Below are 22500 nucleotides of genomic sequence, written 5' to 3'. Positions count from 1 at the left end.
AAAATGAAAGTAGCGAGATGAAATTTGAGGCATTGTTAATCCACATTAAAAAACCAACGATTAACCAGGCTCAAAACGAAACGGAGGGCACGCTCAAGTGCTTTTGAGTATTTTAATGATTTTAAGCGATTTTAATCGCCTTTTAATCATCTTTTAATCGTCTTTTAATTTCATCTCGCTACTTTCATTTTTCAATTTCATTTTTTATTTTTTGCTACTCGCCTGAGGATGACCAATGGAGGTCGAAAACGTTCGCAATTATGGAAAATTTCTTTTTTCACTCGGAAAAACGTTCGGAAAATGGTCCGACAAAGAATTACAAGAAAAACAAGCAAGAGTTATCTGTGCTATTTAATAAAACCTACATAAAAGAAAAAATGCTGAATAAATATATATATATATATATATATATATATATATATATATATATATATATATATATATATATATATATATATATATATATAGCTGTGGTCAAAATTATGGAGTACCAATGAAAAATCAAAATTATAATTCAAACTTATATATTACAAGTTAAGAATATATATATATATATATATATATATATATATATATATATATATATATATATATATATATATATATCAAGGTAAAGATTTGATTACAATTTGCATCGATCTCGTACAGCCATCTGCCACCTCAAATATAAATTGTGGACTCGATAAGAAGTAAAACTCTCAAGAAAATATTGTTGTACGGCTGCGAAATCTGCCCCTTGTACAAAGATTTTCATCAACTCGTGGTTTCTAATATTTACAGCAAACGAAACATCTAATGCGTTCATCTCTCCGATCAAATCGTAAACCGCACCATTTTGCAACTCTCAATAACTTCGAGAGTGGGTATATTGCATACTTTGTAGGAGCAAACGATACTTTCTCCTTGTGTTACCAATGTCCTGTTTCATGTACATAACTCTTAATTATTATTTTTGACGAGTTTGGGATAAAGGCTAATCAAAATGTTGGCAACCACTGATAATAACTCGTGCGAAAACTATTAATGAATAAATAATAATGAATATCTAATGTTATTTAACAATTAAAGAGTTCTTAGTCAAGGGAGATAATATGTTCTCTCTCTCTCTTTCTCTCTCTCTCTCTCTCTCTCTCTCTCTCTCTCTCGTTCCACACATGCATAATGCAGTAATCATCAAAAATGAAATAGGAACTTAACTGAATTATACAGTATTTAGTGAGAAAGTCTCTTGGTTCATTGAGTTCCAGCAATTCTTCTGGTGTTATTGGCGCTTCTGCTGTTTCACAGACCTTCGGTTGGAATCTAGAAAAAAATGAACAAAAACAATAACGCTATTTAAGCAATGAAATGTTTATTTTATTATTATTTTTTTAATTTTGTGGAGTTAAACACCATTAAGACTCTTAAACTGATTGTCATTTGTACAAAATACAAAGTTATAAAAAAACAAATTCCATTTTCAACAAATTATTAAATTTATGCCTTGCAATATTTTGGATAAGGATTGATAATTTGTATTATTTGGATTTTTCTATCTGTTGTTTTCATCTTGGATGTTATTCTCACATAGTTCGACCGATCTAAACTCCGCCTTTATTCAGGTGTGTCTTGCCGGAATTTCGAACGTAACCGTTTTATTTAATAATCCACAGGCTTAGCTTGTTCTAGTTCCATCATCCATGGGCGAGTATATGTCTTATGACGTAAAATTCGAGTTTACATAAATAATCGCATGTTACAGAAAACGAAACTTGGAGAAGGATAGATTATAGTTCGGTTGAAACATTATGAGAATAACATCGAATAAAAGCGTCGTAGTTCGAATACATCAAATAATACACAGCTATAATGTGTTCATATGTTGTTGTTGCTCAATTGATTTGTGCTGCTTTTTGTTTGGGGGGGATTATTTTGATGTTTACTTTACGAAACTTACATTTGAAGACGAATACACAAAATAGTGATTCCATCGCACAAAAGTTTATGGTACAATACGTTAATGCAATTCTAGAACGGCTTGAAACTGGTGGCAGTCATATCGAATCTAATTATATCTATCTATCTATATATATATAGTAATTTATAAAATATATATGGCGATTAAGCTACACTGAATATTCCGCGTTTCATCCACTCTAGGACTCTTCAGGTTAACGCGGAATATTCAGTGTAGCTTAATCGCCATATACATTTTATAAATTACTAACTAGCTCTACCTACGTATTGAGCACTTTTGAAGTAAATACTTAAAGTTTACGCATAAATCTATACTTCCATATATTAATTTTATGTGAGTAAATTAAGTAGTCATATCTCTCTCTATATATATATATATGTGTGTGTGTGTGTGTGTGTGTGTGTGTGTGTGTGTGTGTGTGTGTGTGTGTGTGTGTGTGTGTGTGTGTGTGTTGACACAAAAATATTATTTCATGTATTTTTATGAAGTTTTATGCATCGATTTTCAGTATTAAAAATGCTCAATACATGAGTACGTGAATAGAGCTAAGAAGTAATATGAATGCTAGTATGCAGGGTCAGTAACGTATGCGTATTATTTATTATTTACTTTTTTTAGGCTTTATAATTTAATAGAATGCCACCCAAAATTTGCCAGTTTAGAATTATTACTATAATTATTGTTGATATCCGTCCGGATATTCTACTTATATATATATATATATATATATATATATATATATATATATATATATATATATATATATATATATATATATATATATATATATATGTATATATATATGGAAATAAAAATTACAATAAGTTTACCAAGGTAATCAAAATGGTAAACTTAAAATATATTATAAATATTAAAGAGTTAATATTTACAAGTAAAGTAATCTCAACCAGATGTAAAAGCTCAATAAAACAGAAAAGGAAATAGAGCTTATAATATGAACAAATGATTAATAAAACATGTTAAAAAACATCTTGAAAAAGAGTTAAGAACATATTTAATTTTAAAAAAGAAGCATAAGATAAGTGGATAGTCCTTAATCCGCGGAGTTTCGAAGAAATACTCTCCTTCTCATCAGAGGGCAGGAATTAGCAAAATGCGGGATCAGATTTTGCATGTAAAAGTATTTAATGAAACCACAAGTAAGTCACAGATCTTACTTGGTTAAAAAAAGGGTGAGGTAAGTGGAATAGGAGGTAAAAGAAAAAATGATAAAAAGATTTCACATGAATGAATAGTCCGGTGAAGGGTAAAAAATCCAAGAATGGTAAAACCCAAACACGGTCGAATTAAAAACTTCCAATCCAACAGGTAAGTTCCAAATGGTCCAAAATGATCCAGAAGGCAGAATTCCTTGGAAAAAATCACAAATGCAATGAGTTCAAATTCATTAAAAGAAAAATTCAAATGTGCACAGAAAAAGCACTGGAGAGAATATTTAAAACACGTCTATCAAGGCCGGAGGAATCAAGTAAATTCTCTTCTTTTAATGATTTTGTTCATGTATATATATATATATATATATATATATATATATATATATATATATATATATATATGTATATATGTATGTATATATATGTATATATGTATATATATGTATATATATGTATATATGCATATATATATGTATATATATGTATATATATATGTATATATATATATGTATATATATGTATATATATGTACATGCATATATATGTATATATATATATATATATATATATATATATATATATATCGCACAACTTTTTTGTCGCGATGGACATGGATGTATAAATAAATATGTATGTTAGGTTGTAGGTCAATTTATTTCATAACATGAAGCGACAGATTTTTAATTGACTCTAACCACCTGTTCGCTTCCTGTTAAGATCACTGTCTACAATTTTGGAGTTGATATTTAGATTGGCAGATTCACCCAAACAAAATTTTACATTTTGAATTCAGCTATATATACAGTGTATCACAAAAGTAAGTACACTCTTCACGTTTCTACAGATATTTAAATATATCTCTTCATAGATCAACACTGACAAAATGACACTCTGGCACAATGAAAAGTAGTCTGTGTGCAGCTTATATAACAGAGTTAATTTATTTCCCCCTCAAAATAACTCAAAATATAAAAGCTAAAACCCTGCCAACAAAAGTGAGTACACCCCTTAAGAAAAGTTATTTATATAAACATACTATGTCAACTATCAACAGGGAGCTTCTGGAATGTGTTTCCACTTCTCTATGACGACATCGCGGAGCTGACGGATATTTGAGACTGCGCACATCCACCTTTCGTTTGAGGATCCACCAAAGATGTTCTATTGGGTTCAAGTGTTGCCACATCTGAGCAGGTGCTGCTAGAAGCAGCTTATCCTGACAGAGTTCAAAATAGACTTCGTAGCTTAGTGAGGGATGCCCTTTTCTCTTCCCTGCAACCTCTTTCTCACAGAGGAGACGTAGCGAGCCTGTCCCTGCTTTATCGTTATTTTCATGGCAGGTGCTCATCTGAACTTCAATCTATGCCCCCTACCCAGACTTTCACGGAAAACACTCGTCTAGCCAGAACCACTATCAACAGTGTCCCACACTCTTTATCTGTGCCTACACCCAAACGTAGATTCCATGAACAGGGCCTCTTTCTTAGAACTGCGCACCTGTGGAACTCTATTCTGTTTGCCTGCTTTCCAGCTGACTACAATCTGATTGTCTTCAAGTCCAACGTGAACAATTCTTATTGAACCGTCCCCCCTAAGTAATCCAAGTTACAAAATTCCCACTAATGTTTACTACGCTAAAATCAGAATGACTAATGTATACCCATTAACCCTTATCCTCGAGTGGCCTCTGAGCCTTGATAAGTGGTGACCTCCATGTAAAAAATAAGTCTGAAGATATGCTTGGCCAGCCCATCACCTTTACCCTCAGCCTTTTTAGTAAAGCAGCGGTAGTCTTGGAGGTGTGTTTGGGGTCATTGTCATTCTGCAATGTGCCCTGCGACTCAGTTTCTGGAGGAAGGGATCATGCTTTGCTACAGTATTTCACAATTCATGTTCGAGTTCATTTTTCGTTCAATGAAATGTAATTCTCCAATACCTGCAGCACTCATGAGACCCTGGCCGTAACACTCCCACCACCATGCTTGGCTGTAGGTATGACACTTATCTTTTTACTACTCATCGTGTCGCTACCTACAATGCTTGAAGCCATCGAAACCAAACAAATTAATTTACATGGTTACAGTAATTCATGTTCTTTCTTAACATGGCTTTAGCAAACTGTTTGCGGGCTTTCTTGTATATTGTCTTTAGAAGATGCTTCCTCCTGAGGTGACAGCCATGCACACCAATTTGACATAGAGTGCTGCGTATGGTTTGAGCACTGACAGACTAACCCCCACCCTTTCAATCTTTGCAGCAATGCTGACAGCACTCCTACGCTGATCTGTCAAAGAAAGTATTTGAATGTGACGCTCAGTAGGTGCGTTCAGTTTTTTTGGACGACCTACTCGAGGCCTGTTCTGAGTGGATTTTGCTTTTTTAAAATGCTGGATGATCTTAGCCATTGTGCTGCAGCTCAGTTTCAGGGTGCTAGCATTTTTTCCCCTGTAGCCTTGGTCATCTTCAGGTAGTGCAACAATCCGTCTTTTAAGATCCTCAGAGAGTTCTTTACCATGTGGTGCTACATTGGAACTTTCAGAAAGTGTGAAAGCTGCACTACAAATTTGGACACACGTGCTCTCTATGCACATATGAGCATAGTAGCACTAATGAGTCGCATAACATTTTGGACAGCAAATGACAAGCAGGATTCAATTTGGACATTTAGGGATGTAGTTTCTAAGGGGTGTACTCACTTTTGTTGGCAGATGTTTAGCTTTTAATGGTTATATTTTGAAATTCCCACTATAAAAGGTTTTTGAGGGTACTGAAAACGAAAACTTTTAATGGTGATAATTTTAAAGGATTTTTGTGGATGGAAAGATGCTGAACCTTTATCAATATTTCATTCATAGTCATTTGTTTTCCTAGTTTTGCATATGAATTAAAAAATATCTGATATTTCCTCAAAACCTATGGCCTTAGTGGAAGGAAGACGAAAACTTGCTGCTGTGGTTTCAAATGATCTGTTTCGATGTATTGAACCTATTACTCTGCTAGAAGTGAGACCTGATGTTGCTCGGGATTGAATGAAGATCAACAAATGTTTCACTTTTATTGTAATCGGAGTTGATTTTATGAAATTATTTGTATATAATAACTTGAATTAAACTTTAAAGCGCAAAAGTCATGTTCTGTTTGTGAAGCGATAAAACTTCTCAAATGCACTTGAGATATTAGGCTGTATAAAAGTGTTAACTTTGGTCAAAATTAGAATGTTTCTTCTTGAATGGGATTTCTTCGATTATTGATTTTCGATACTTATTCGAGGTATTCCTATACAAAATCTATGTAAAATAATCCACAGGCATATAAAATGATGTATGTGAAATTTCAAAAACATCGACACAGCTGTTTTGGAATCCATAGAAAATGAACTTACACACACACACACATACAGAGAGAGAGAGAGAGAGAGAGAGAGACAGACAGACAGACAGACAGACAAAGTGTCTTTTATAAGTAAATATGCCTCACTGAAATAATTATGTAAACTTCTAAAGAAATGGTAATGTTACATGAAAGGGCTGTCCCTTCTCATGTAAGTAAGAAGACATGCTAGATAAGTGAAAATGATATTAGGATAAGGTTAGAATCGAACCCTGTAGGCAAGTGTTAAAGATAATAATGGAAAATGGAATGTTAGAAATTAAGTCTATTGTTAATTCTATTAGAAATGGTTAAATATTTTTTATGTCGAAAAAAGTGCCGATCGTCCATTCTTTTAGAAATCTGAATATTAGATATGTCAGTTAAAAAAGTGGGCAATTCAAATTAAAATATGTTGTTTAAAAATAGGTTAGAATTATAATTGAGGATTCTTTTGTTTGCCAAAAGTGTGTTTGGACAAACATATGTAAAGCCACGTGAAAATTAGTCACGCTTGAAAACCACACTTCTGGCGTCATAAACAAAGGCGATTTCTCAATATAGGATTCTGTGGGTTCGGAGTTAGAGTCAGTTGATCAGCCAAGAGTTGGAAGTTAAGAGTAAAGAGTTGAGTGTTGGAGTTGTCAGTCATGAGTTGATGTGTTAGAGTTGATGAGTTAGAGTCAGTTGGAGAGGAGAGCCCCTTAGAAGCGAAGGGAGGAAAAATAAACCATGTAAATCAAAGTTTGAATTCCTGACGTCACCGATCTGTCGATTGAAGAATAAAAAAACAACTATCTTGTAAATGTGTTGTCTCGTGTCGTCATTACTCACAACCGGAAAAGGTAAATGTGTTTATCATCATCTTATAACGAACTCTTGTGTAACCTCTTCCAAGTATTATGTGTCCTCCCCACCATCATCATAAGTGAGGTATCTTCTCCCCTCAATATGTGTATAAGAACTGTTGCATCATATCATGCAGTCTGTATTAATAATATGAAGTCCCCCAAGAAGCATCCCAGTCAGATATAAATGTCTTCCTCATTATCATCGTCATCTATTCTGAGTCCTCGTTAATATGTGTCCTTAATATGTGCCCCCTGCTACACAACATATTGATCAAACTCTACTGTAAGAAATTCAATTTAATTCAGAAAATTACTATTTAAAATGAGGAAATGTTTAAAAATATATATCTATTTTGTCGTTATATTTAAAATATTTATTTTAATTTCAACATTTCCTAAATGTATTATCATCTCGAGGGTTATTTTCATAGCGATTTGTTCGATCTAACCTTCGACCTTCTTAAGGTGTATCTTGTCAAACTTGAGAAACTTTCTATCGAACTCAAATCGGGAATTTGTACGGAATTTCGAGTAAAACCTTTAATTTAATCCACGGGAATAGTCATGATTTGGTAGAAGTTCTAAGTAATTCACAATTGCATTTTGAAACGTAATATTTCCTAAGACGTGCGATTTGATTACCAAACCGTTTGTTTGTTTGTTTTTTCTTTATTCTTGATAATTTCTTAATAAAAATTATTAAGAAGACATGCAAAAGGTAATTGTTCAACACACATATATGGAATTACGCATAAATACATGAACACATTTGCCGCCATTTTGTCCGATTGGCAAATATTTCCGCGTCATCAAATGTATACTATTCATTCCTCAAAAAATGAAAATTAGACCATGTAGATCCAAGTTTGAATTCCTGATATCACCGATCGGTCGGTTGAAGAATAAAGAAACCAACTATGTTTGTAACTGTTGTCTCGTGTTTCATTCCTTACAACAAAAAAGTAAATGTGTTTATCATCATCTTACTTTGGAAGATGGTGCATTTTTTTTTCACGCATATCTTTTGTCTTCCGTGCAGCCTAATGTCTGGGGTTAGTTTTAATAGGGATAAGCGTAAACTGCATATTTTCTTGAAGCTCTGTATGGGAAACTATGTATCGCCAACCATATTCTTCGAGGCTGGTATAAGAAGATTACAATGTTTTTAGAAGTTTTTATTTGATCATTTGAGTGAATTTAAGAACACGATGCATAAGTTACAGCCATAGTAGTATATGGTGCCTAGGGACATATGGTTAAAATGTTATAATACATATAAGCAAAGAGTGAAAGAAATCTTACTTTGATCGTTTATTTTTCTTGGTTCGTTTAGATAATTTTTGTTTCTTTGGCTGAAATGATAAGAGACAGAAAACGGACTTCGACTTATAGAGGCTTTACTCAGTTATTCCAGTAATACATATATCACATGTAACATTCGATGTCCCCCCCACACACACATATATATATATACATATATATATGTATATATATATATAATATAATATAATATAATATAAAGCTGAATGTGTATGCGTGTGTGTGTGTGTGTGTATGTGTGTGTGTGTCTGGTCACGGATAAGCTCCTATATGGTTTACTATTTTTAAAAACTGATTACATATAATGATAGAGGATGTACGGAGACACAGGAATAGGTATGTTTGATCTGGCAGAACGGTGGTTCATTAAAATTGCGGGGTCTGTGTTCGTGCCTGGTCCACAAAGTATGGAAATAAAAAAATTTAAATTAAAGAAAAAACGTTTACAAGTTTTTTTTTATATAAATGTACATAATAATACTTTGATAAGTATGTTTTAACTTAAATAGGGATGGTATAATAAAATTGTGGGGTCTGTGTTCGCGCCTGGCCTCCATATAATGGAAATAGGCACAAACTTTAGTAAAGACTTTTCATATCTATCTGCGCAAGTATACTTTGATAATTATGTTTCAGTTTGAAGAAATATGGTATAATAAAATTATGGGGTGTTCGTTCGGACCTGACCTCCATAGAATGGAAATATGTCAGAAGTTTAACAAGGTTTTTTAATATAGATCCACAGAATATTGTGATAAGCGTTTCAGTGTGAACAGCTATGATATAATAAATGATGGGGTTTATCTATTTTATTTTTACTTTCATCATATTTTCCTTTGGTTTTGATACCCCCAAATTCGAAGCTATCTCTTTACAACCCTTCCTTTTCATAACCTATCATATTTTCATAAATCAGAGTCACTTTTCTGTAGGCTGTTTTTGAACCCACGGGTACTTTTGCTAGTATATATATATATATATATATATATATATATATATATATATATATATATATATATATATATATGAAAGTGAAATTGTCTGTCTGTATGTGGCTGTGTGTGTACATTTCCCTACCAAACTACTCCCTCAATTTTCAGTGTACAGACTCGAGATTTTACTTAAGGGCTATAGACATTCGGCAAAATCTTCGGAAATTTAGCTGTCAAGAGGTCAAAGTTCAATGGTTTAACCTTTGAAAACTCCACTAAACTCCTCCACCAATTTTGGGTTAAAACACATGAAATTTTAGATTTAGGTTACTTGGACATAGATCAAACTTGTTAATTTGATTCGATTCCAAAACAAGAAATGTTAAGGGGTAAAAATTGGGGTCAAAATTTTAAAAAAATGTACCCCTTCGGTCTCTATTAAATTATTTAGCCAATTTCGGGTGTAAATATTTGAAATTTTACATAAAGAGTATTTATAGAGAGGGCAAGCTTTTTAATCAGTTTTTGGCCAAGAATTTGGCTGAAAAGAGGCCAAAGTTCAAGATTTGACCTTTGGAGACTCTACCAAACTCCTCTGCCAATTTTGGATCTGAGCAGTTGAAATGTTAGATGTAGGTTACCTGGATATGAGTAAAACTTTTAATATATGCATATGCACTCGAAGTTACTAACAGTACATAGGGCCCGATCAAAGCCGGACTGAACTGCTAGTATATATATATATATAGCTAACTTTATACAGAAGGATATTGTGATGAGTAGAGAATTTTAAAACGACGACAAAAATGAAAGAAAAAAGAAAAAGCATTCAAGATTTTCTTGATTTACAAGCAAAGATTATCGTATTATCTAGAGCTGAGAATCTAAAGGAACGTTGAATGAGAAAGCGACAATCTCGGAAACCGTTCTACAATAAACCCTATGCTTTCAGGACAAACGTTTTTTGTATAGGCAAAGAGCGAAAAACTGGATGTATCACAGGATGAACTCTAAAAACATTTGAGGAATACATATTCCGATGAAAAGAAGTACGTCCCCATCCCTCCCATGCGTGATCTACCTATACTTTAAGCTCCTGAGATCACTTTTTTAAATGGCGGCTTGAGGTTGAGGGAAGTGCGAGAGTTCGTTCCTGAGGCCCGTGCAGGTACAGCACCTGGAATAAATGTTATATCGTACAAAGTATACAAGAACTATCCAGATTTCCTCAAGGAACTTACCGTCCTCCTACAGAGAGCTTGGAAGCATTATGCCCCAAGATTGGTGTCTAGCTAATGGTATTTAGATATGTCAAGAAAAAAATGAAATGGCATTGAGAACTTCTTCCCAATCTCTCTCTTAAACTAATAAGGAAATATATTTTTCGGAGTCCTCGCAGAACGTATATTAGACTTTCTTATCGGTAACAAGTACATAGAGACATTATTCCAGAAAACTGGAATCCCTAGTTTTCCTGGCTGTTTCGAGCCCAAGTGATTTAGTACTCAATTATGGCAGCGAAACATAATAAAACGGAGATGCATGTGAATTGACTGGACCTTGCCAACGCGTATGGATCGCTTCTACATGAGCTTATTCGTATAGTCCTGAAATATTTCCATTTCTCCGCTAAAGTTTAAGAAATTATAAGGAAGTATTTCGGATCAGTTAATATGCAATTCACTGTCAAGGGCTACACGACTAAATAACAAATCGGAATAAGGATGGTTGCGTGATTTCTCCACTTCTATTCATGATAGTCATGGAAATTATCCCATGGGGTGCAACGGATACAACAATGGGGAGGTTTCTAGGAAACGACAGGTACTCCCTCCTTCCAAAGCCTACATGGACGATATAACAATTCTGGTCCAATCTAAAATAGTCGCCAATGACCTGCTTGCGCGTTATCACAGTCTCTTCTCTTGCTTGGACGTTATCTTGAGCAAGAATGAAAGTTGACTGCCCTATGCGAAGAAAGTATGAAGGCTGCACATGAGCGCAAGAACGAGAATCTCTTCGAACTGTGTAGAGAAAGGCTAGCACATTGAAATTGAATGTCGTGGTTTTGTGGAACGCTCCATAGTTTCTTGCCTTACTAAGACTGGCATACTTGGCCGGGCTTTGAGACGGCTCAACAAGCATCAAGGGCGCTTATGTCAACGAATCATTAAATCTAAGGGAGATAACCAGCATAGACATAGCAAAAATAAGCATGTTTTGCAAGATATCATTTGGGACGCCGAAATAATCAGTAGAACAATGAAAGAATGGTAAATGAAAAAAAAATGATTGCATGACTACTCTAGCCGAGTTCCGGAAATTGCTGAAGCAGTTTACGAAAAGGAAATTAATCAACGAACTTCAAATATAACAATGTTAAGTAACGAAATAAACTTAGTAATTAACGTACACAAAACAAAAATAAACTATTACAATGTAACAATGTTAATTAATCCACAACAAAAATTAAATAAACTTGTTTGAAACGATGGCAAGGGAGATGTATTCCTCTGTATAATTATTGCCATCAGGGAGCAATATGTGATATGATTTTTCATTTCCATTAATTAACAAGTTTATTTAATTTTTGTTGTTGATTAATTAACATCGTTTCATTGTAACAGGTTGTTTACTTTTGTTTTGTGTAATACGTTAATTAATAAGTTTATTTTGTTACTTAACATTGTTATATTTTAAGTTCGTTGATTAACTTGTTTTCTTTTTGTTGAAATTTCCGGGAATAACTTCAACTTCACCCGGCGTTGCAGGTACAGTATTCGTGTATTCATTTTTTTCTCTTTTTTTTAAAACATTTTTTCATTGTTCTCTGATTATTCAACGTCCCAAATTATATCTTGCAAAATATACTTATTTTTCCTATGTCTATGCTGGTGATCTCCCTTAGATTTAATGATCCGTTGACATAAGCGCCGCATCAAGTTGGATTTGGTCAAAGCCACGACATCAAAGTAGAACGTTTTCTGGTCGTCTAACAGCAAACTCTTTTTATCCAGAAAAACCCGTTGACTCTCTGCAGTAACATCTGCGAACTGACTCTTGTTGTAAATACTTACAACCGATCGGGACTATCAGTTTTTTTTTTTTTTGTTTTTGTTTCATTACTCTGTCCGATAGCAAATGCTACTGATGTTGTATTTATTTGCTTCCCCACTGGCAAATTAGGCACAAGGCCGTTTTTAATGTGGAGAGAGCGAGTGGGGAAGGGAAAAGGGGACTAGCTTCCGAGAGGTGGGAAATGGGAGCTGGATAGTGATTTGCACACTGGTATTTGCACTACATACCAGTGTGCCTCTACATGGACTAGAAGATTGCCGCAAGGGCAATAGTCTTTGATTGCAGCATCTGCCGGAACAGATAATACACGTTGAGATATTAATTTTTTTTTTATTCACAGGGGAAAAAATACAATTGGGAAAATGAACAAAAAACTTAAGCACAAGGCCAACTCAAAAAGAAGGGAGGATGGTGAGGTTGGTTGATCCATCTTGTCCCTATTGGAAATTTTAAAAGATTTTTCTCTCGGCCAGCATCTTTTATCATGGTTACCCTTTTAAATTTGTATTTATGTGGGTGTGGTGGGAGGGGGGTTGTTCTTACTTAAACCCAATTTTAAAACATTTTTATCTATATCAAAAAATACAAAAAAGATAACAACCCGAAGGCCACAAAGGTCAAATGCTACTGATGGCGTTACGGGTGGCAGTATCGTCGTAGCTACCGAAACTGTGTTATCACCTTTACTTGTCGGCTGATGAGAACAGGGTTAAGCATGTGCATTCGCATGTATGTACGTTGTATGTAGAAACTATATACCTAATTTTATATTGTTATTGGTGTATGTAGTTGATTAAAACCTTGTTGAGCGTCATTTATGATGCGTTGAAATGATGTCCAATATAAAATAGTGCGCCCCTCTTACCTTTGCTTTGTCACTTAATCTTGTAAGATCGGGCAAAGATGGCGACTTTCCCATCTGCAAATAAATGTAAGAAAAAAATTGTTAAATATATTAATCACCTGATTGTCAGAATTTATTTGAAACTAGCAGAGCTATTCGGCATTGCCCGGAGAAAAAGTCTAACATGACTTCTATCTTTCTCTAATTACCGCCTCCCCTGTTTTCCACTTCTTGATCCCCTCTTTCTTCTTCGCTCAGCCCATACCTTTTCTTTAAACACATCCGCACGCGCGCACATACGCACGCACACGCACGCACGCACGCATATACACACGCACGCACAAACACACACACGCACACACATACTCACCCACACGCACACACACGTGCATACACACGCACACACACGCACGCACGCACACACACAACTGGAGTTAACGTAAGAGATGAAAAGATCAGAGTTACTTCCCTTAACATAGAAACATTTAAAATGTGTTTTTATAGCATTAACTAGCATGGGTGTCCGGCGTTGTCCGGGTTTGCTGAGCAAAAAAAAAAAACGTCAATTTTTTTTTAACTTTGACCCCTATTATGACCCCTTGACATTTATTATTTGGGGCTCAAATAAAGTTATTAAGTTAGATCCATGTCCAAGAAACCTATATCTAAAATTTCAAGTTTTTAGACCCATAATTGTCGGAGGAGTTTTGTAGAGTTCTCAACGGTCAAATCGTTGAACTTTGACCCCTTAACAGACAAATTTCTGGCCAAAAACCGATCACAAAGATTTTCCCAAACTTCAGTACCCTGTATATCAAATTTCGAGTCTGTAGACTAAAAAATGACAGAGTTATTACGTAGGGAAATGTACACAGACAGACAGACTCACACACAGACACTCAGACACACAGACACATTCACTTTTATAGATATATAGATTAATAATATAAATGGCCATGAAGTAATTATTTTTTTATTTTTTTACAGATATTATATATCTGGGGTTATGTTAATTAAAATATATCAACTTTATGGGTGTTTGTTGTGTATTTTCCAATTTTTATCTGGATTTACAAACAATTTGCGCTTTATATAATAGACAAGTAAAAAAAAACACTCGTAACACAGTGCCTATTACTGTAGCTCTATGTATACTTCTGAGATGTATCTCTTGCATCATCATCATCATCATCATCATCGGTTTGACGTTAATTTCATACCCTTGCGTGCTTTAGGAAATTGACTTCTAAAGTAATCTATACTTGGTAAAGTCTTTATTTATTTCTTATTCTCTCGTGTCACGGGTACGTTTAGTATTGTAGAAAAGCATTTTATTTTTTATTTCAATTTTTAATGTGAATTTCTTTCAATTAAGCAATAATTGTTGAAACTACAATTTATCATAATCGGGTTGTTATTTCAATGAAATGTTACTGTTAATGTGATATGATATCTTCTCCCGACGCCGAGTTTATATTTTCCGGGGATATTTTCAACACCATTTAAAAATACTGCTATTACATGTATTTTTTATTATTAATTTTCAAATACTAAATCAATCGAACACCAAATTTTTAGATTATTAAAAAGGAAAAAAAACATACCGACTCAATTTTAGAGTAGAGCTACAGTTTACTACGTAGTTTAACATGAAATGATCCCATATTCTGAATTACGAAGTTTCGTTCGTGAATTGGGGTTTCTCACTCATATGGTGACAAATTTTGCTTAGAAATTGAAACACTGCAAAATAATTTACGATATAATCTATAATTTTTGTTATTGATCGATTATAATCATAACGTATTTCTTAATAATAAAATATTTTGTCGATGAGATAAATATCATATTATTTTCTGTACAATTTCTTAAAATGTTACCTGGGAAAGGTCTTCACTTAATGACATAGATACGCCATCATCGTCCAAACCGGAAACTGCAGGAAACGGAAAAGAGATACAAAGAGATTGGATTAGGACGCGAGTTATTTTTCAGACTTTTAGAAAAAATCTTATCTTGAAACAGTTCAACCAGCTTTTATTAGTTTCTGTACGTGTGCGTCTTCTGTCTATTCACAACTTAAACATTATTATTTTATTTAGTGCTAGCAAGCCGCTCGGCATTGCCCGGTCGTAAAATACTCTTAAATATGATATTTTGATTAATGCAATTTTCTTATTTATTATTATACTAGCGGGGGTACCCGGCGTTGCCCGAGTGTTTGTTTCCGGGACGGGGGGGGAGTTTTAAAAAATGTTATGGTAGGTAAGTAGGAAGGATCAAACCCGGAGTCATGAGTAAAAGTAGGAAAATAAAGTGTGAAAAAAAAAACATCTGCAACGTTAACAGTTCGGCCACCAAGAAAAGTCCATTCCAGTTGTTTAGGAAAAAAAAAAAAAAACGACTACGGTAGGTCGGCGCGAACGTGAAAATATAATGTGAATTGTCCAGCACGCTAACCACTACGCCACAGAGCACTGCAGCTTAGTTTAGTGATTTTAAATAACTTCACATGAAAGAACTACGAAGCCAAACCGGCGTTCTCTTCTCAACTGTTCCTTGTGAACGATCCCCAAACGGTGTTAAGTGGTGGCAGGGGGAGGAGGAATTTATTAGAGAGAAAATATTTTACCACTTCCATTGATCTTAACCGATTTTAGCCGTGACTTCTCAGCAGAAAAAGTATAGAAATCTAAGATTATCGAGGAATTTGAGAAATAAAAAGCCTATAACACACCTCAGATATTGTTCTGCCGTTTGAGCATATTATATTTGCATGAAATATCTTGATTTTTAATCCTATTAATGTCAAAATCAGACGGGAAAAAATGAGTTCATTTTATTTATATAGAAGAAGATAGAAAGATAGAAGAATAGAAGAGAAGAGAAGAGAAGAGAAGAGATAGATAGAAGATAGATAGAAGAAGAAGAATAGATAGAATAGAAAGATAGAAAAGAATAGAATAGATAGAAGAATAGAAGATAGAGAAGAATAGAATAGAAGAAGAAGAGAAGAGAAGAAGAGATTATATTGGATCCAATATATAGTAATGACTAGCGGGGGCGGGTCACCCGGCTTTGCCCAGGCGTAAAATATACTTAAACATGATATTTTAATTTGTCCAGATTTCGTATATATTATTATAGAGTCGTGATTTCAAAAGCAAAAAAAAAAAAAAAGTATTTAGGTGCTATCAGCTAGAATCGAACTCACAGTATTAATGCCGGTGTCCCTCAGGGATCCATCCTGGGCCCAACTCTTTTCCTGATCTACATTAATGATCTTCCAAATCATATCCTTACATCATTTGTAGACATTTATGCTGACGACACTACCATTTATGGTACCACATCTAAGACAGTAAACGACCAAGTTCTCTCCAATTCTCTCTCCTCTGATCTTGAGCACGTAGTACAATGGGGAAAGGAGTGGCTGGTTACTTTTAATGCATCTAAAACCAAGCTTCTCTCTTTACATCATCAACATTCTAATCCATATTTGTCATCAATTGAAATGAATGGCTCTCGTCTTCAGGAGGCCTCAAGTTTTGACAAGCTTCTGGGCTTGACCATTACTCCTGATCTTAAACGGAACACGTATATCAAATCTGTTGCCAAGGCCGCTGGAAAAATGGTGGGATCTTTCTATCGATCCGGTAGATATCTCACTGCTGATGCTATTCTCTATCTATATAAGAGCCAGGTACGTCCAAGGATGGAATACTGTTGCCACATCTGGGCAGGAGCTGCTAGAAAGGACTTGTCCTGCCTTGATAGAGTTCAAAATAGACTTCGTAGCCTCGTAGGAGATGTCCTTTTCTCCTCCTTGCAACCTCTATCTCACAGAAGAGATGTTGCGAGTTTGTCTCTGATGTATCGTTATTTTCATGGAAAGTGTTCAACTGAGCTTCAATCTATGGTCCCCCCTCGCCAAACTTTCACAACAAACACTCGTCTAGCTGTAAACACTATCAATAATTTCCCCCACTCTTTATCTGTGCCTAAACCTAAACGTAGATTCCATGAACAAAGCTTCTTTCTTAGAACTGCACGCCTGTGGAATTGTCTTCCGTTTTCCTGCTTTCCGGCTGACTACAATATGGTTGTCTTCAAGTCTAAAGTAAATAAGTTCTTGATGAGCCGTTCCATATAAGTTATCAAATTTACCAAATTTTCATTACTAATGATTACTATATTGTCCAATTTCTACTGTACACTCTTTAACCCTTATCCTTGAGTGGCCTCTTGGCCTTGATAATGTGGTGATGCCTATGTAAAAAAAACAAAAAAAAAACAGTAGTACACAAAGCTGGTGATGTTATCACTGTTAAAACCTTATACGCATATAAACCGATTAAAAATTAAAAAGAAAAACCAAGATGAATGTACAAACTATTTAACGATTATTTTTCAATTTTGAACCATTTTTGACCCGTTAAAATCTATTTTACTCGGCTGAAACCCCATAAAAAAACGGGCCGTAAAAAATCCAATAATTTGAGGCCCCTCGCCCTGCTGTGCGACTTTTAGTTACGAGGGAGATAGAGTTTGAAAATATGAAGACAGACAGACAGATTTATAGCCGCGTATATATTAGATTTAAATTTTTTAAAAATAATGACTGGTGCGCCACCACCGAGTATCGAATCCAAAACGTTTAGCTTACGATTTATTCTTCCTTTGACGTTAATGCTTGAGCCATAAAGACATGTTTGCTGCAAGGCTAAAAATTAAAACATGACCCAATAGCTATTACGTTACGCATGCACATCTGTAATGCCGTCGTTCGACCATAACCAGGAAAATTCTACTTTTTTTTTAATTTTCACACTTTTGCACCGATTTTACCCGGCTAAAACCTAAATATAAAATTTCGCATGGGTTCGAATACCTTATATATTAAGTTTCATGTCTGTAGACCAAAAACTGATGGAGGGGTTTAGTGGGCAATATATTTTAAACAAATATATATACGCAAGTATAAATCATGTAGAATATCTGCATGAATATAGTTACACGTAACAGTTTACTAAAGATGATCATCCCATAAGAAAACCGAAAATCCTAATAGGAGAGTAATTAAAATGAATGTTTAAAAAAATATGCGAATTAGCTAGATCTTTTGCAAATTAATGCAATTCAACAACCCATATATAGCAAAACTGTATTTTCTTTTAAAGTAAATAGAAAAAAAAAATAATATGAATATCAATACACAAACAACTCTAAGTTTATAGAAGTATGGATTAAGTCATGATTTATTGTGGAAACAGCCTAAAATATTAAAAAAAATAACATTTAAAAGTCCTATTTAAAAAATAATTCTATTACGAACGTATTTCCGTTCCTTCGAAAGCAAGTTAACTATTTTAATCTTTTGTTTACTTCGTGATTCTTAAAAATTTGAAATGACAATTGTAGAAAGTTATTTGTGCTGGCCTTACAAGCTTAAGCAATCCTCACGTACAAAAAAGATTCAAAGAAACTATTGACTTCCAAGTTTATCAAAAGAGTTCCCTTTACAAAATTAGTTATTGATTTATAACAAGTGTGTCTAATTAACAATTTAATGATCAAACAATAATCCTTAAATTTCGCTTTCAAATTCCTATTTATTTTAATAACTAGCAGAAAGACCCGACGTTATCCTCCCATATTTTATTGTCATAGAAATCGGTAAAATCCCCAATTTTTCAATCTCAACGATTAATTATCTGCTCTAGTTGAGAGAAAGCTTCACATCCCTCCCCGCAGTGAATTAATCTACAATACCTTGTAGTTTACATTGCACTGTAGAGAACCTACTGTTGATTTTAGATAATTATTTTTTATATAATTATTTTATATAGTGGCTTAAATTAAAGTTTAAACTGCAAAAGTCAAGTATCCTAGTTCAATTGTGCTCTAAACAAAAGAAATTGTCTTTGTGTTGATTCGAATCAGCGTCTACAAGTCAAGGAAGAATTAATGTCAAGAAGCTGTGGTGACAAAAGAAATCCGACTAAAGGTATCTTCATTATCTGTGTGTCACACACGCCTGAAGTTTTATTGCTGTCATCAATCGCGTATGCGCACTGGAGATAGTAGTCCGTTAACATTTGCGTGTGTAATGCGAACTACTTCATGTCCTGCTATGTCTGTTTACTGTATGTATTTAAACACATACACACACACACACAACGCAGTGATACGGCTAGTATTTTACTCTCCCAACGATTATAAAGTGCGTGCATTATACATACATGATAAGATACGCATTTATAACGAGTATATAGCATGTCATTGATACACTGTGTATAACAGGTAGACAATACTATATTTTATTGTTTGTCTTTCGTAAGACAAGGCTAATATGTTCTCTTCATTCTTTTATTTTATATAGCTTTATAAAGTAAAAGATTATGGTAATTTTAACTTAAACCAGACATACTTGATTATATCTCATAGTCCCTTGATGGAACCCATAGTTATTGGTCGTTTCTCGCTCTATTGTGTTTTGCGGTTGGTGACATACTTTTCGAAACGTCCAATCGAACCGATTCTAACACGTAGAAGAAAGGAAACGATGACAATGTATCGATATACGATATTTTTCTTAAATACTTGGACCCATTTCTCTAACTTAGAATTGCTTTTCGCTATCTGCCAAGACGATTTAAACGTTCCTATTGTGGCCCTTAACTTGATTACGTCACCAATTATTAGCCTCTCGACGAAGGCAGAATTAAATATAATGTCAGTTTCTAGCGGGAGGAAAATCTAGCTTCCTTAGAAAGAAGTACTCCAAAATAAGACGAAAATAGTGCCGCTGTCTTGAAAGATTTCTCCTTCATTGACTGAGGAGAGAAAAGATTAAGTGTCATATTAGAACAGGTAATACACTTTGTTCCTAGCGTTACGCATGATCTCTCTAATTTCTAAACTCGCAACACATTATTCAACTATTTATGTTATCTGTCTCTACCTAGTCACATGACTAGATCGACCAATGGCTTATCCTCGTTTACCCTCATAACGCAAATGTATTCCGCTAACTTTCCATATAACACATAGACATAAACGTACTCTTTTCTTTTCTAATTCGTTTATCGCAGATAATATTTATAATTTATTTGGTCACTATGTAATTAAAAAAACGAAATTAGACTGTGGTTCTACCTATGATTAGAAAAATGGGCGAAAAACTGAATGGGTAACTTACCTGTGCCGGTGTCTTCATTTCTGAATAAGAAAAGAAAACAAATATATCTTAACGTCTACATAGCTTGACCAATCGTTACAAGACTTGGTTTAAATATAGGTCTTCTTAGCACTGATTTTATTTAGAGATATCTAGGTTAAATATTAATATCGCGTTAAAACGAGCAAAAGTATTATAGATATATTAACATTTTGATTCCTATTATGAGAGATTTGGGCGCTTCAATACCAGTACTAGATGGGTGACTATTTGGTAATAACAGGTGCTATATATATTCTCTGCTTATCTCGGTATTATTTCCAGTCGTCCCGAATTTCTACTTACTGGAATAAAACAGTGTCGACTCGGGAGAGGTGTGATTGCGATTGCGCAACTCTTGCCGCGAAAAATTTCATGGGCAAGTCACATTACGGTCAGTGACGATCGTCGTATTTATCGTTGGCCCAGAATGAGTGGTTTATGACAACTTGATTGTTGAATGTTGGTTGGTTGTTTTTGTTTTACGGCATATCAAACCTTTTTCAGGTTATTTAATGCCGAATCTGGTTATTTTGAGGAACGATTTTTAATGGAGTATTTTTTTTTTTAAAGTCAGATTCTATTTAACCCATAGTTGGGAACCTAACAGGTACTACCACTCCGGGTCAGAGTGGACCTGGGAGCAATGTCAATTAAAGGGTGGCTCCACACTCCCCAAGGCCCGCAAGGTGGGGCCTCACCATCGGATATAGTTTTAGGTCATATCCAGGACCGTGATTGTTAAATGTGATTTATTTGTGCGTATTTTTGCATCAAATACTAATCTCTGTTAATCCATATTAAGCCATAATTGTGCATCAAACGGATAGCATAAGACTTAGTTCGCTGCGCCTTATCATAACGAAGGTCCATGCAAATTTTCAGCCAAATCGGACCAGTAGTTTCCGAGCAAAAAATGGACCAGACAGCAGACAGAGAGACTAGGAGAAATATAATATAGATTGTAATCTAAAAAACTAATGATTTCCATTAAACTATCTCCCTTAAAATTTTATTGCTAATAGTGACAAAAATATTTAATATATAGATAGAAAAATAGAATAATAATATTACAAATTAATAATACTAAAAATTAATTGATTATAAACTATTTTAAAAATAGTTATGCAAATGAAACATACAAATAGATGTGTTTGCGTTTTTGTTATTTACTATATATCATTACAGTATGTCAAAAGAATATGTTGTGTTATTGATTCAAATAAGTTTTAATTATAATATAGGTGTGATAAACGAAAAAAAAATTTTACATAAAAATGAAAGTTTTTATTTAAATATATTTGATATGCTACGTGGATATCCATATTTTAAAGCAGGTTTAGAATAATTAAATGTCTCGTGTTCAGTAATGAATGCTTTCTTTTGTATTATTATACATGGATACTTTCGGGAACATTAAACGGCATAGTCAGGTTGACACACCGGTTCTCGTCAGATCATCGAAGTGAAGTAATGATCGGCCTGACCAGTACTAGATGGATGACCATTTGGTAATAGCTGGCGCTATATGTACTCTCTGCTTATCTCGGCATCATTTCCAGTTGCCCTTAATTTCTACTTCCTAGAACAAAACGGTGTCGACTCTGGAGATTGCGCAACTCTTGCCACAAAGAAATTCATGCGCAAGTCACAGCACGATCAGTGACGATTGTCGTCTTCATCAGATGGACGAACATTTTTTTTTTCTTTTCGGGCAAGATTGAGAAAAAGTTTTGTTTGTTGTGGCCATTCATG

The 22500-nt window shown here is 34.3% G+C and overlaps 1 protein-coding gene across 1 annotated transcript in view; it reads right to left on the bottom strand.

The window, feature by feature from the left end:
* Nucleotides 1–22500, bottom strand: part of LOC145243819 (uncharacterized) — a 117831-nt gene that overhangs the window by 49546 nt on the left and 45785 nt on the right. Inside the window, exons 9-13 of the mRNA XM_080106847.1 lie at nt 20728–20747; nt 15407–15462; nt 13548–13601; nt 8655–8704; nt 1198–1302 (exon numbers count right to left, since the gene is read on the bottom strand). Of these exons, the coding sequence (XP_079962973.1) occupies nt 1198–1302; nt 8655–8704; nt 13548–13601; nt 15407–15462; nt 20728–20747 (285 nt within the window). The remainder of the gene's footprint in view (nt 1–1197; nt 1303–8654; nt 8705–13547; nt 13602–15406; nt 15463–20727; nt 20748–22500) is intronic.

This window comes from Euprymna scolopes, chromosome 22, assembly GCF_053919585.1.
Source record: "Euprymna scolopes isolate OS-2025 chromosome 22, ASM5391958v1, whole genome shotgun sequence".
NCBI lineage: Eukaryota > Metazoa > Mollusca > Cephalopoda > Sepiida > Sepiolidae > Euprymna > Euprymna scolopes.
The sequence above is the reverse complement of the archived record's forward strand: the minus strand, read 5'-3'. Positions and strand labels throughout refer to the sequence as shown.